Consider the following 16,262-nt stretch of genomic DNA (forward strand, 5'->3'; position numbering starts at 1 on the left):
ACAAATATTAAGCCTTTAAATCATATTGTTAAGTAAAAATTAACAAAATTTTAAACTATTAAATGAAATGAGTATAATTAATATAATAATACTGATTATAAGATATGCACATACACAGATTGTGTATTCAGAAGCAGAAGTCCTAAGATTACTTTGTAAGATTCTATAATTCATTCTTATGTATAAACCAACACTAAAGCATCTCACATAATATCTTAATTGTATTAGAACTGTCTTTGTGCAATTTTTTGTTGCCTTTGAACTAACTGATTTATAGATAATACAGAGGTAAAGATTGTCACAGGTCAAACTGACTCAAATTTCAAATTAGTAAAGTTCTTAGAACTTCTGAATTCATATAATGAAAATCTGTGTGTGTGTGTGTGTGTGTGTGTTTCTTTTAGACAGATGTTGAAAAAGTTATAGCAGTTGCCTGGGACATCTTTCAGCCCCTTCTCTTTGGACTGATTGGAGCAGAGGTGTTAATTACAGCTCTCAGACCAGAAACTATAGGTAAGAATTTCAAAGTACTACTTTTGCTAAAATCAACTCTTTCTATCTATATTCAGTTGAAATATCCTTAGTAGGTATGTGTCCACTGATTCCTGTTATTGGAGTAGTTGGTTAGAAAATAATGTTTGTCAATCTAAGACAGTAAATTTTACACCTTTAATACTGTTCCTTGTAAAGCAAAGTGACACTGCTGACTACCATCAGTAAAATGCAGGTCTGTTTTCCCAAGGGTAAAAATGGTCATGTAGCCTTGCCCTGGTCAAGAGCCAGAATCTTAAAGATAACTAGTGAGTCCTATAATATGTAGTAATATGTACCCATAGAATAGAAATGTTTGTTCATTCATTCTTTTATTCATTCACACATTTGCTGTGGTGGTTAGTCGCTCAGTCGTGTCTGACTCTTGTAACTCTATGGACTATAGCCTGCCAGGCTCCTCTGTCTGTGGTGTTCTCCAGGCAAGAATACTAGAGTGGGTTGCCGTTTCCTTCTCCAGGGATTCCCTACGAAGGAATCGAAGCTGAGTCTCCTGCATTGCAGACAGATTCTTTACCAACTGAGCTACAAGGGAAGCCCACACATTTGCTAGCCATCATGTTAAAACTCTCTTAATTCATAGCACTTTATTTAAAAATTAATTTATGCACATATACTCATTATTTCCTCCTTTCCTTGCATCACATTGTTTTTCCATCCATGCAGGGGCTGCTGTTCCCTGCCACCTCTTTCTGAATCTCATGCATAGATTCTTCCCATTTTTTCATACATTTTCAAGTAGACTTGTCACAGTTTCCTCCTCTTCAGAAGTTAAATGGATTTTAATCTCTCTTATCTTGAAATAATATCATCCCTGATTCTGATTCATGCTATAGCATGGATGGACCTAGAGGACATTACACTAAATAAAATAAGCCAATCATAAAAAGACAAATACTGTATGATTTTATTTATATGAGTAAAATTCATAGAAATGTAGAGTAGAATGATGCCAGGGATCTTGGAAATGGGGAGATGGGAATTTGTTGTCTAATGGGTACAGAGTTTCAGTTTTACAAGATGAAAACATTCTAGATATTTGTTGCACAAAAACATGAATGTTTAACTTGATGCTTACTGAACTGTAAGTTTTTAAATGATTAAGATGGTGATTTTTGTTAAGTATGTTTTATCACAATCAAAATTTAAATAAGTACACACATATATTTATAAAGGATATGTGTACATATATATATGTATATACATCCTTTCTCCTTTCACTGCTCTCCTCACCTACCATTCTCTCTCTCTCTTCCTCTTTTCAAACTTTTCCAAAAGGGTACCTATATTCCACTTTTCCATTTCAGTTCTCTTTCTCTTCCTCAGTGCATTTAAGTCTAGCTTCTGCCCTAACACACAGCCAACCCTGCTCTTACCAGTGGATTTATGTTATTAAGTCCACTGAATACTTATGAGTCTTTGTTTTTCTTGATCTCATATCAGCATTTGATGCTATTAACCTCTTTAAAACACTTTCACATTGAAGTTTGAAACTTTGTATTTTCTAGTGCCCTTTGAGTCTTTACAGTATATATGGCTTAATTGCTGCTCCTATGCTTCTCACTCTTTATCACTTTCCCGAGCTTATCTGCACAGTGACTTTGATTATAAACTATGTAATTCCAAAATCTTTATCTCTAAATTTGTATATCCAGTGCTTTCTTGGACATCACCACTTGTAAGCCCCACAAAACTTTAAACTCAATATGTCTCAATCTTCCTCATCATCTTCTCCCCAAACCTTCAATGTTCCCTCCTGGGAATGGTATTATCTCTTTTGTACCTTGTATTTCAGCAACAAATACCTTTGAAAATATACCAACCTGAGAGAATATCCTCCAACAAAAAGCTACAAAACTTTTATCTGTTAAAAAAAAAAAAAAAAAAAAAACTTTATTGCAGATTTACATTAGAGCTTCCTGCAATGTCTTTCCCTTTTACAAGCCTTTTCAACTTGAAAAAATTGTTCTCAATTTTCTGTTCCTTTTTGAACTTCATTGTTTTCAACTGTAAAATGAGCCTAATTACCCCACAGCTTGTAAGGATTTAGTAAAGTAGTGCACTTAAAGCTGACTGTGGAACCTGGCACAGAGTAAATACTCAACCAATGTTACTTTTTAAAATATTAACCCTGTTAGTTAGCAGTCACTTTAGCTGTGGCTTTCTCAGGTCCAGTAGCCTGCAATGGCCAAGTCACAATCCCTTATTTTGCACATCAGGATGAACTTAACTTTACCAGCAAAGAATTCTAAATGCTGGTTGAATGAAGTAGCTATATATGACAACAAGGGCTAATAGGCTGTCAGTATACACACCAGTATGATGAAATAGATGTAAAGTGCTGATGTCTGTTCTGATTGGTCAGTGCCCAGCCAGCTCTGTTCTGATTGGCTCATTGCATTCATAATGGCTCATAAATATTTTGAATATCACCTCTTCGTGTTCTGTAAAGACTTCTCAACCACTTTGTTAAAAACATTAATGTTTTCTTCTCCTATGCCCCCTTACCAGTATGTTTAAACTGTATTTGCCTTATAGTATGTTAATTAGTTGTTTATGTTTCTGTCTTTGATGTTCATAGAAGCAGAGTCTGTGTATTTACATTTCTGTGTACTAGTACCTAGTTCAAATCCTGCCATGTATAATTATTATTGTATAAATTCTTTTAAAATAAACACATGAAAGAAAGTGTTGTTCTTGCTATAAAGCATAAAATAACGTTCAAATCTCCTCTGTAAAAATTTAAATATGTTTAATTTCTGTTTTTATTTTAGGGGAATACTCTGGTTTCTCTTCAGGTCTAAATAAATCTTTCACATTTTACTAAAAAATCAGGGGGAAATACCTTCTTTTAAACAAGTGGTCTGATTGATCCTAAATATTGATGTTTTAATAAATTATGCCTTGCCATTTTATTTTTTTAATTTTTTGAATGTGTTTAGGCTTCTGTTGAAAGAATTTTGAATCAGTAACCACGAGATTCAGGGTTTTTTTCTTCCCCTCAGTATTTCCTTATGTCTGAAAACTGAGTATTTCTTACAGGTCTTTGTGTTGCCACCCTGGGCATTGCAGTATTAATACGAATTTTGGTCACATATCTGATGGTGTGTTTTGCTGGTTTTAACATTAAGGAAAAGATATTTATTTCTTTTGCATGGCTTCCAAAGGCCACAGTCCAGGTAATGATGGATTTTAATTCCTATTTCTATATGATATCTTGAAATTTTTAATAAGAGAGCTTGTTCAAATTTGGTGAAAATAAGTATATGAAGTTTGATTTATGATAAGATTTTATACTGATTTACTCTTTAAAAGTTTTATTCTTGGTTTATTGATTCATTAAGTATGACAGCTCATTTAAATTTCTTTAGACCACCAGAGTACAACTAAAAATCCAATAAATCCCTATACTACTAGAAAGTAGTAGTACATAGCAGGAAGGAAGAGTTTGAAATTTTATCAGGCAGAGCTCTCTAAATAACCCAGAGATAGTTATTCACTCTCTTCATTTCAATAAATAGCATAGCCCATCTTAGTATTGAAATGTATGTGACTATATGATTGATGATCAGTTATGCTTGACTACAGTCTTTATATATAATGGAGAAAGATTTATTGAGAAATAACTCAGAACATGCTTTATTTCCTCGATTATTAGTTGATATTTAAAATTTTCAAACCAGCTGAACCTCCTGACAAACAATCATATGACCCACAATTTGTGCACTCCAATGAACAAGGCACTAACCAATAGGTGCTTAGAAGGATTTGCCAGGTATTTGGTAGCATACCTGTAATTGCTAATTAAATTAGAACTGTACAGATCATCGTTTGTTGCAAATGTAACATATCCCTGACAGTATTGTATATTCTCCAACTAATTACAAGAAATGAGAGTTACTTGTTTCATCCTTGATTATTTTGTGATTATTTAAGTGTATAAATTTCTTGTTTCATGAAACGAAAATCAGATGTTAATTTAGGAAGCTTTGAGAGATACGTATGCTGCTCTGGAACAGTATGTCAGATTTTGTGTGGCTGCAGGGTTAGGGCATTATTCCAGAGAAGTTTTTCTTTCAATTATACATTCATAGGCGTCTGAGACATAAACATAATGGCTAAGAATGCTATGAAGTTAATACAGTACGGTACGTAGAGTAGTTTCTCCCTCTAACAGTAGTTTTTCCTTTTAACAGTGATAGGAGTTTAGAGAGTTTAGAGTAGTTTCTCCCTCTAAAAGTAGTTTCTCCTTTTAACTGTGTCTCCCGCCTCCACACTGCCTCTGGTAACTTTAGCATGTAGAAAAAAAAATCATTCTAGTTGCTTTGGTATGAAAGATTTGTTTCTAAAGTTAAAATTTGAAGGATGGCACTTTCCCGCTCTGAAAACAAGTTTTAAACTAAGGAGAAATTATCTAGGATGTCTTGAATAACGCATGTTCTCAAACAATTATTGTATAGAATTTCCCTTTTTCTTCTTTTGCCACTGCACAAGAAACAAGACTTTCTCATATATTTTTTCCATGTTAGTGTTCTTTAAACTATTTTTGTCTATGACCCATAAGAAGTATACTTTAAATGACATCTCATTTAATGTATGGTAGTAAACATACAAACCCTCTCAACACACACACACATACACATTTACACATACAACAGAGAACTGAAAGGGAAATGTGTATTGTAATGTGTGCAGTTCTTGCTGAGCATTCATGAAATGTTGAATTAGTTCTGGCACAAGGTGATATACCATAGCAAAGAGCCCTCAAACGCAGGGACTAAATGAGAGACTTTTTATGTCTTTCTAACCAGTGGTCAAGAATGCCCATTCCAGAGCTGGCAAGGTAACTGCTGTTCTTGTGCCTTTCATCCATGAGTCCAGCTTTCACCATTTCCATCCAATGGCAAGGGGGAAATAGTAAGGTCCATTTCTTTTCAGGGAACAATTAAAAAAAGAAGCATTTATCACTTTCGCTCACCTGTCAGTGGCCAAAACTTAGATATATAGCTACAACTATTTGCAAAGAAGACTGAAAAAAAGAAGTCTCATTTGAACAGCAATGTGACCAGCTAAAACTCAGCCACTTCTATTATAGAAGGCTAAAGGGGCATTCAGATATCATGGGCAATTAGTAGTCTCTGCCGCTGTGTCTCATCCACACTGATATTTTCTCTTCTGTTGTGTTGTCCTGGAGATCAACATTGTTGTGTTCTGTGAAATAAGGGGATAACCAGGTTGATTAATGTATTTTTCCCTTGTGGCACTGATAATATTGCATTTTGTCTCTAAAAGATTTTTCATAATACCTCCCAATAGATAAATTTTAAATAAAACATTTCACCAATTCCTAAGGCAAAAAATTAATCAAATTCCTAATGAGATCAACTTCAAGTTTCAAAGGTGCCTACCACTTTCAAGTTTCTTAATGTTTAACAATTAGTTTAGGCTCTGAAGCAATATTCTTACGTTTTTTCGTTTAAAACTTCACTATCTTCCAATAAATATCACTGCATTTTTTCATCTTATCCTTTCTTAATTCCAAATCCCTAAAGATGAAAGAATGAGATGACCAGTAACTTTCATCTTTATTCAGGAGGAATTTAGTATATTCTTGTTATGGTTAATTAATATCCTAAGTCTGTATTTGCCTGGTGTTTTGAAATATATCTGCCTGATATTTTTGTAAGTTTGCCTTATTCAAATAGGTACATATGAATCATCCTTCTTTCCCTTGGCAAGGGCAGGGAGAGCTTTCAGATCATTAAAGTCAACTGCAGTACATTTTGAAAGAGGACTAGGAGAACTTTCATAATTGAGCAAAAGAATAAGACATTTGTTTTTGCAAATGATAATATAATTCACCTTTTTTCTATGTGCTTGTCTTATAATGCTTCCAACTTTACCTTTAACCTTTCTTAGGCTGCAATAGGATCTGTGGCTTTGGACACAGCAAGATCACATGGAGAGAAACAGTTAGAAGGATATGGAATGGATGTGTTGACAGTGGCATTTTTGTCCATCATCATCACAGCCCCAGTTGGAAGCCTACTTATTGGTTTGCTCGGCCCCAGACTTCTCCAGAAAGCTGAACAAAATAAAGATGAAGAAGATCAAGGAGAGACGTCTATACAAGTTTAGAGGTGAAAAGAGAGAATGCTGAATACAGCCCTCAGAAGCATGCTGTCAGTGCCTGCTTTTGTCAACTAGCAGAGACTAGTTTTATCCGGATGGATATTGACATATTTAGTGTTTAAGTGTAAATTAATAGAACCAGAGTGTGGCTTTTTTTAAAAAAACAGCATTTTTAGCTATTACCGGGACGGTGGTAATGTTCTACGTCTGCAACCTGCTCCCTTCCTTATTTCTTTTTCTTCAAATAACTATTCATCATTATCTCTTAGCTTGTATAGGGACATGTATACTTTGGGCTTCCCTGGTGGCTCAGCGGTAAAGAATCTGCCTACAACACAGTAGATGTAGGAATCACAGATTTGATCCCTGGGTCGGGAAGATCCCCTGGAGGAGGACATGGCAAGCTACTCCAGTATTCTTCCCTGGGAAATCCCATGGACAGAGGAGCCTGGCAAATTACGTTCCAGGGGTTGCATGGACCAAAGTGACTGAGCACACGATACTTAAGTGTACTACCACAATTTAATTTCAGTGTCCTGTTTTGCTAGCCAACAGCTTGCTCTGACTTAGTGTTACCATCACAATTTCATAATTCATGGTCACCTAACCTTTCATGCCTTGAATTGTTTTGGGCCCTTTTTTCTTTTTGTTTTTAAATACCATAACACAATCCTTCATCCATTTCTACCTTCCTTCTTAATCTGCCTCTTTTCCATTTCTACCTCTCTTACTTGTCTTTCTATGAAGTAGTATTTCTGATTGTTCCCACCAAAAATTTTTAAAAGTACACAAAATATTTTAATTGGTTCTTTCTCTTGCACCTGTCCATGTGTCAAAGACTAAATCCTATCCCCATAGTTAGCTTCACAGAGCCCCCCATTTCAGTGGCTCATCCGAGTTTCCTTCTACCTAATCAGTGTCCTGACCTAGCCCTTTGTTTTTTGTGACCCCCATTTTCAGGCTCTTCCTGTTCTCTAGGTAAGAGATAGCTAATTTTTAAATCTATGTCAGCCTCATGAATACCATATTAATCAGGGTAAGATAAGCTGCTATAATGAAGAAATGAAAAATTAAATACTTAAATAGAAAAATTTATTTTCCTCTTACAAAACCAGTTGACAGGGTTACTCTGCTCATGAGGTTTATTCAGAGACCCATGTCCTTCCATCCTGAGACTCTGCTGTGCCCTAGCTTAGGACAAAAGTCCCCTTTCTAGTCTTCAGGAAGAAGGAAAAAAAAGGAAGCCCAAGACAAGCAATTTATTTTTAAGGAAGTGATGTGGCAGCAGATACATCTCTCCTCTTACATTCTGTTGGTGATAATCACACCCACCCAGCTAAAAAGTATTATCTCTCACTAAGCATTCACATTCCCGGGAAATGGAAAGACCAGATTTGAGAGCCAGAAGTACTATCATGTTGGGTGTTACCATCACCTAGTAGCATATCCTTGCAGGTTAACAAGGACTATCTAAAGATGTAACTTTAACCAAAAGAATGACTTCCATGGCAAGAATTTCAGGAATTGTGACATGCCAGTAGAGAAGATAAGAAAGTCTTACCTCAGAAGTCTCATTTTATCCCACTTAATCAACTGACCATTTCTGCTTTTTTGTATCACTTGTTAAGTTCCTGTACTCTAGGTCAGCTCCTGCCTAGTTGTTAGAATAATCATGTTTAGATAATGTTGTCATTAGACTACCTAAGGTTCTGATTTAATAGAGACAAACATATGAACAATCTGTAAAAAGGGCTATAAGTACTCTGACAGAAGTGAGTATAGGGTACATTCACCCTTCAGACTACTCTTCCAACCCTTCCCATCATGACTTTCAAGCTGTTCTAAACCAGCTTAATTTTTATTAATCTAACATAATAGGAAGCCAGAGAGTTTTCGTTTTTACGTCAGCCTGACTCTGGTTCCTCTATAGGACTGTATTCCCTTAGTGTTTATGTTCTCAACATGGACCAGACTAGTTTATACCAAAGTTCAGAGAGGTGAACTTCCTTGGCCAGATGCGCCTTGGTTGTAGCACCATAAACTTAATGCTCATCTGGTCCTCTGCTTTCACAGGCTCTGAAACTAGAGTCACCCAACAAATATTTACTAAAGCCTTTGGTGGCCCAGGCACATCATAAAGACTAATGTTGTTACCATCTTTAAGGATCTGACAGTCTGATTGAGGATAGCGACCATTAAACAAGAAGTTGCAAAACAGTGTGATAAGTGCCATGATGCAGAGAGTACAGGGGTGCCAGGGAGCTCATAGCAGGAGTAACCCATAAATCAGGGGGAGGTGCACTTTAGGCGCCCACTCCAGCGTTCTTGCCTGGAGAATCCCAGGGACAGAGGAGCCTGTTGGGCTGCCTTCTATGGGGTCGCACAGAGTCGGACACGACTGATGCGACTTAGCAGCAGCAGCAGCACTTTAGGCACAGCCTCCAGAGAAAGTAGGACCTCGGCTAGGATGTGGGGATAATTAGGACTTAGCAAAAGGCATGGGAGACCCAAGGGTGCTGCAGTTAGTGCAGGTTCCCATGTTCACCAGTAACTCTTCTCCATGTAACATAACAGGCTTTCAATACTAATACAAAATACAGTTAGTATAAGCAAATAAGAATGTTGTTGTAAATATTCAAGGCCCCAAGAAAGAATTAGAAATGGAAATTCAGAGTGTAGAAATAGTTGAAAATCCCCAAAAGTGACTGCCCATAGCCTATGCCATTTTCAGAGCATGTGGTGACTTTTTACCTACCCCTCCTCGGTGAGCAGCCACCAACCAAATCTCTGTGGCTCTCTGTCCAGTGGGCTTCCCTGGCAGCTCAGTGAAGAATCTTCCTGCAATGCAGGAGACCCAGGTTCCATCCCTGGGTCAGGAAGATTCCCTGGAATAGGAAATGGCCCACTCCAGTATTCTTGCCTGGAGAATCCCCATGGATAGAGGGGCCTGGCAGGCTACAGTCCATGCAGTCACAAATAGTTGGACAGGACTGAATGACTAACACTTCCACTTTCTCTGTGCGGTGTTGGTCTCTGCAGGACTCACTGTGAAGTCTCAGGTTTGTTTTGTCACCACAAAGTAAACCACAGCTCTTTTCTTGGTTGGTAAACTCAGAGTTAACTTGATACAGAATGCTGACTCAAGCCAATCAAACTTACCCCACCCCACCACAGATAGAAACCATTGCTCTAACCTCTGGGTGACTGAAAGAAAGGTGTATCATATACATACTTCTATCAGAGTACTTGTAGTCCTTTTTTCAGTTTGTTTCTGGGTTTGTTGCCTATTAAATTAACCCTTGAGGGGTGGGAGCCTTATCTTGGTCATCTTTGAAACCTCAGCAATTTTTACAGGGTATGGAGCAGGGTGGGCATTTAGTAAATTGTAATGAACTGAATCAGTGAGGAGATTCTCTTTCAGTATCAGAAACCTACCTGCCGCATAACAGTTTAGATTTTAGTCCACTTAGTGCATCTAAGCTGCTCGGGCTACTACAACAAAATACCATAGACTGAGTGACTTAAACAACCAGTAATTATCTTCTCACAGTTCTGAGGCTGGAAGTCAAATGTGAGAGTTGCCAGCAACGATCAGGCTCTGATGAGAGCTCTCTTCCTGGTGTGCTAATAGCCTCCTTCTCACTGGGTTCTCACGGGGTGGTGGAAGGAGTGGGGTTGTGAGGGGATGGGAATGGAGGAGAATATGCAAGCTCTCTGTTGTCTCCTCTAATAAAGTCACTAATCCCACCATGAAGGCTCTAGCCTCATGACTTAATCTAATATAATTACCTCTCAGATTCTCCCTGTCCAAACACCATCACGTTGAGGGGTTATGGCTTCAGCTTATGAATTTAGTTGGGGGACAGAATTCAGTACACATCAAGGGCTTAATACTTTCAAGGACAGCGCCAAGCAAACACTGTAAACTTGCTCTCTTCAACACCCTTTTTTTCCTAAGGTGGGTGCTGTCAACCTCTCCTCTGAGAAGTGTTAATTTCTCTTTAGGCAGACTGATTAGGTGTCTGCTTTTTAAGTTATTTTCGCCTTCCCATGTTTTCCTTTCTGGTATTAACTTCATATAACATGGACTGGACTTGAGTGTTCTCAAAATGTCCTCAGTCATGTGTTTGCAAATGATCTCACCCATTACATTCTTTAAAAATAGTAATGATTATTTTGTCTGATTACAAAATAATACATTTCCATTGCAGAAAATCTAGAAGGCAGAAAAGCACAAGAAAGAAAATGAAACTACTGTTAATGCAAACACCCATTTTATTTTGATTCTTTTAAATTTTACTTTTGCGGTCTGGGGGATGTCTTATTTTCAGAATGATACCTCATCCACTGAATTCGTTGGGTGAAAGGCAATATAAATATATTTGACTTCTGTGAAGATATATAGATTGAAAATTTTTTGTTGTATATAATGAATGCTAAGCCTTCCAAAAATTACTTATTCACCCTGTAATATTCAAATATTAATTTTGCAATGAATAAAACAGACAAATCCCTGCCTTTACGGAGTTTATGTTCTAAAATCCATTCATTCACTCAAAATACACTTGTAACTTTCCTACTGTGTGCCAGTTTTGCTAGGTCCTGGGGAACACAGTGATGAAGAATATATTCAAGATGGAACTTGAATTCTAGTAGGAGACTGACTCTAATACTTGCCTTCAGAAAGCTTTCAAGGAAGTAAGATGTGTACAAATAGCTGTAATCCAAATGAACGATTCAAAACTGTTCTCAGTGAAGAAAACTTCTTAAAGGTGATATGTGAACTGGATCTAGAAGAGTGGACATGATTTGGATTGATGAGTTTATATTAGGGAGTAAGGCAAAGAAAGGAACAGCTAGGTAGAGGGTTGGTATATTAGTGAAGTGTGAAAACAGTAAAGCCAGGGGTACAATAAATGACTGACACTTAAGGTTGATAAAGAGAAGTAGTGAGAAGTAAGACTGGAAAAGAAAGTTGGCGCTTAAATCATACCAAACTGGTCATTGGCCAAATTTCTATTTTTATTGAAGTGCTTTCAGAAGTACAGAACTATTTATATAGAAGATTTTTTGAAACTACTTTCATATCAAACTTAGGGAATACTGCTATCATGATTAAGGTTCTCTTTGTTCCTCAAAAGGTTTTTTGTTTTTTGTTTTGCTTTTGATGACATTGTTGCAAATATAACCAATTTAACTATTTTTAAATTATCCTTGATTTTTTTTTCTTACCAAAAAGGCTTCAGATGTTTCTTTAGGTATTTTTAAGTGATTATTATTAAATTTTTATTATATAGTCTTTAAGTAAATGAAGGACATTACTTTTGAAACTTTTCAGAATATATTTCTATATGAATAATCTATGTAGTTTTGTGTAACAGATGGGAACTGCTTCCTACCATTTTGGGAGCAAGTGATATCACGTGCTTTAGTTGACTAAAATTAAATACAGCCTGAATCCTCTGACCTGGTGAGAATTTCAAAACTCTATTTGTTGATATGCCTCCCATTTTCCTTCAGTAAACCCTAAAGCACTTGAACTCCAGCAGTCCATGGCACGTGAGGCTTAGAGCAGTGTCTTGGAGGCAAGCAGGCTCCTCTAAAAGATCCTTCTTCCCAGCTTAACCGTTTGGTCTTCATCCCAGTAACCCTGGGAGTCTCCTTGCTTTTTCCTTTCCTACCATGAGAACAAAGCATTTCCTTAACCCTATAAATCACAAAGGACCTTGTCTACTCTTATAAAACAAGGAAGAAAATGACTTTCAGTCCTTATTTTCTGACTTTCAGAAAACAGAAAATGAGCTACCTATACCATGCTGAAGGTAGGAAGGGGTTACAATACAAGAATTTCTTAGTCATCCAAGAAAGAGTTGTGATTTGAATAAAATCTTAAATGATAAATAAGAAAAGGGGTAAAGGAACACTCCCCATAAACTGAATGACTTAAGAAAAAACATGGAGGCAAAAAGGAATTTGTGTGTGTGTGCAGGAGAAAAAGTCGTTTGGAGTATCAAAGAGGGAGAAAAAAGGAAAGGTGAGTTTGTCTTTCTAAGAAGTTTGGACTTTCTGTAATTTGTCTTTGTCTATGTTGTAGGAAGCTTGGGGATTCCAGAGAGGGAACTTTAAGACCACCTTTGGCACTGAGAACCCAAACTTTCTGGGCCCATCTTCAAGAGCAGTTCTGCTTCTATTTGTTTCATATGAAGGTTTCCACATAAGATTTCACGGTGCGGTGGGGGGGGGGGGGGGCGGCGGGGGCGGGGCGAGGAGACAAAGCAAAGGTTTTACACTGATAATAGGATATTGAATGTTTACTTTGTACTAAGCTCTGTTCCAACAAGAGATGGCAAGAGTGAATGTCGACATTCTAGGAATCAGTGAACTAAAATGGACTGGAGTGGGTGAATTTAACTCAGATGACCATTATATCTACTACTGCGGGCAGGAATCCCTCAGAAGAAATGGAGTGGCCATCATGGTCAACAAAAGAGTCCGAAATGCAGTACTTGGATGCAATCTCAAAAACGACAGAATGATCTCTGTTCATTTCCAAGGCAAACCATTCAATATCACAGTAATCCAAGTCTATGCCCCAACCAGTAACGCTGAAGAAGCTGAAGTTGAACGGTTCTATGAAGACCTACAAGACCTTTTAGAACTAACACCCAAAAAAGATGTCCTTTTCATTATAGGGGACTGGAATGCAAAAGTAGGAAGTCAAGATACACCTGGAGTAACAGGCAAATTTGGCCTTGGAATACGGAATGAAGCAGGGCAAAGACTAATAGAGTTTTGCCAAGAAAATGCACTGGTCATAACAAACACCATCTTCCAACAACACAAGAGAAGACTCTGTACATGGACATCACCAGATGGTCAACACCGAAATCAGATTGATTATATTCTTTGCAGCCAAAGATGAAGAAGCTCTATACAGTCAGCAAAAACAAGACCAGGAGCTGACTGTGGCTCAGACCATGAACTCCTTATTGCCAAATTCAGACTGAAATTGAAGAAAGTAGGGAAAACTACTGGACCATTCAGGTATGACCTAAATCAAATTCCTTATGATTATACAGTGGAAGTGAGAAATAGATTTAAGGGCCCAGATCTGGTAGAAAGAGTGCCTGATGAACTATGGACTGAGGTTTGTGACATTGTACAGGAGACAGGGATCAAGACCATCCCCAAGGAAAAGAAATGCAAAAAAGGCAAAATGGCTGTCTGGGGAGGCCTTACAAATAGCTGTGAAAAGAAGAGAAGCAAAAAGCAAAGGAGAAAAGGAAAGATATCAACATCTGAATGCAGAGTTTCCAAGAATAGCAAGAAGAGATAAGAAAGCCTTCCTCAGCGATCAATGCAAAGAAATAGAGGAAAACAACAGAATGGGAAAGACTAGAGATCTCTTCAAGAAAATCAGAGATACCAAGGGAACATTTCATGCAAAGATGGGCTCTATAAAGGACAGAAATGGTATGGACCTAACAGAAGCAGAAGATATTAAGAAGAGATGGCAAGAATACATAGAAGAACTGTACAAAAAAGATCTTCATGATCCAGATAATCACAATGGTGTGATCACTGACCTAGAGTCAGACATCCTGGAATGTGAAGTCAAGTGGGCCTTAGAAAGCATCACTACGAAAAAAGCTAGTGGAGGTGATGGAATTCCAGTTGAGCTCTTTCAAATCCTGAAAGATGATGCTGTGAAAGTGCTGCACTCAATATGCCAGCAAATTTGGAAAACTCAGCAGTGACCACAGGACTGGAAAAGGTCAGTTTTCATTCCAATCCCAAAGAAAGGCAATGCCAAAGAATGCTCAAACTACCGCACAATTGCACTCATCTCACACGCTAGTAAGGTAATGCTCAAAATTCTCCAAGCCAGGCTTCAGCAATACGTGAACTGTGAACTTCCAGATGTTCAAGCTGGTTTTAGAAAAGGCAGAGGAACCAGAGATCAAATTGCCAACATCCACTGGATCATCGAAAAAGCAAGAGAGTTCCAGAAAAACATCTATTTCTGCTTTATCGACTATGCCAAACCCTTTGACGGTGTGGACCACAATAAAGTGTGGAATATTCTGAAAGAGATGGGAATACCAGACCACCTGATCTGCCTCTTGAGAAATCTGTATGCAGGTCAGGAAGCAACAGTTAGAACTAGACATGGAACAACAGACTGGTTCCAAATAGGAAAAGGAGTACGTCAAGGCTGTATATTGTCACCCTGCTTATTTAACTTATATGCAGAGTACATCATGAGAAACGCTGGACTGGAAGAAGCACAAGCTGGAATCAAGATTGCAGGGAGAAATAGCAATAACTTCAGATATGCAAATGACACCACCCATATGGCAGAAAGTGAAGAGGAACCAAAGAGCCTCTTGATGAAAGTGAAAGAGGAGAGTGAAAAAGTTGACTTAAAGCTCAGCATTCAGAAAACGAAGATCATGGCATCTGGTCCCGTCACTTCATGGGAAATAGATGGGGAAACAGTGGAAACAGTGTTAGACTTTAGTTTTTTGGGCTCCAAAATCACTGCAGATGGTGACTGCAGCCATGAAATTAAAAGACGCTTACTCTTTGGAAGGAAAGTTATGACCAACCTAGACAGCATATTCAAAAGCAGAGACATTACTTTGCCAACAAAGGTCCGTCTAGTTAAGGCTATGTTTTTCCTGTGGTCATGTATGGATGTGAGAGTTGGACTGTGAAGAAGGCTGAGGGCTGAAGAATTGATGCTTTTGAACTGTGGTGTTGGAGAAGACTCTTGAGAGTCCCTTGGACTGCAAGGAGATCCAACCAGTCCATTAGAAGGAGATCAGCCCTGGGGTTTCTTTGGAAGGACTGATGCTAAAGCTGAAACTCCAGTACTTTGGCCACCTCATGCGAAGAGTTGACTCATTGGAAAAGACCCTGATGCTGGGAGGGATTGGGGGCAGGAAGAGAAGGGGACGACAGAGGATGAGATGGCTGGATGGCATCACTGACTCGATGGACGTGTGTCTGAGTGAACTCCGGGAGTTGGTGATGGACAAGGAGGCCTGGCGTGCTGCGATTCATGGGGTCGCAAAGAGTCGGACACGACTGAGCGACTGAACTGAACTGAACTGAAGCTCTGTTCCAGACACTTGCCACGCATCAATTTATTCTCACAACACCACCACATCCTTTACAGAGAAGAAAAACCCAAAGCTCAGAGAGATTATATATTTCCCTGTGGCCCCAAAGCTACAAAGTGGCAGTGAATTTTGAGCGCAGTCCTAACCCCAGAAAGTGCTCCTTTTAAGGCTGTACTAAAATTGACGTAAAGAGAAACACCTTCTAAAGTTTTGACAAGGTACTTCCGGCACATGCATCCCGTGGCGTTGCTTTTTGGCTCATCGGCCCTCTGAGGTCAACGCCATCTCCGGACTTTTACAACACAATAAGTCAATACTCTGAAGAGACGTGGAACGGGTAGAATAAACTGAAAACACACCAGGCGGTTCCAGAGGGCTCCAGAAACCTCCGTCTCCGAAGGATGGGGCGACAGTGACGCCACTTAAACGCGTCAGTTCAGCCCGCAGTCGGCAGCC

The 16,262-nt window shown here is 38.3% G+C and overlaps 1 protein-coding gene across 8 annotated transcripts in view; it reads left to right on the forward strand.

Annotated features, from left to right (window-relative positions):
• The window catches only part of SLC9B2 (solute carrier family 9 member B2), a 64,173-nt gene extending 52,916 nt beyond the window's left edge, over nt 1-11,257 (forward strand). For 5 of the 8 annotated variants that reach the window (XM_070791132.1, XM_019962365.2, XM_019962363.2 and 2 more), the window contains 3 exons: nt 405-513; nt 3,592-3,728; nt 6,469-11,257. In XM_070791132.1, coding sequence (XP_070647233.1) covers nt 405-513; nt 3,592-3,728; nt 6,469-6,687 — 465 coding nt within the window. In that variant the 3' untranslated portion in view covers nt 6,688-11,257. The remainder of the gene's footprint in view (nt 1-404; nt 514-3,591; nt 3,729-6,468) is intronic. The other 3 variants (XM_070791133.1, XR_011567096.1, XM_070791135.1) reach the window with 3 other exon arrangements.
• Nucleotides 11,258-16,262: the final 5,005 nt, after the last annotated feature.

The sequence above is a fragment of the Bos indicus genome, chromosome 6, assembly GCF_029378745.1.
Source record: "Bos indicus isolate NIAB-ARS_2022 breed Sahiwal x Tharparkar chromosome 6, NIAB-ARS_B.indTharparkar_mat_pri_1.0, whole genome shotgun sequence".
NCBI classification, from domain to species: Eukaryota; Metazoa; Chordata; class Mammalia; order Artiodactyla; family Bovidae; genus Bos; species Bos indicus.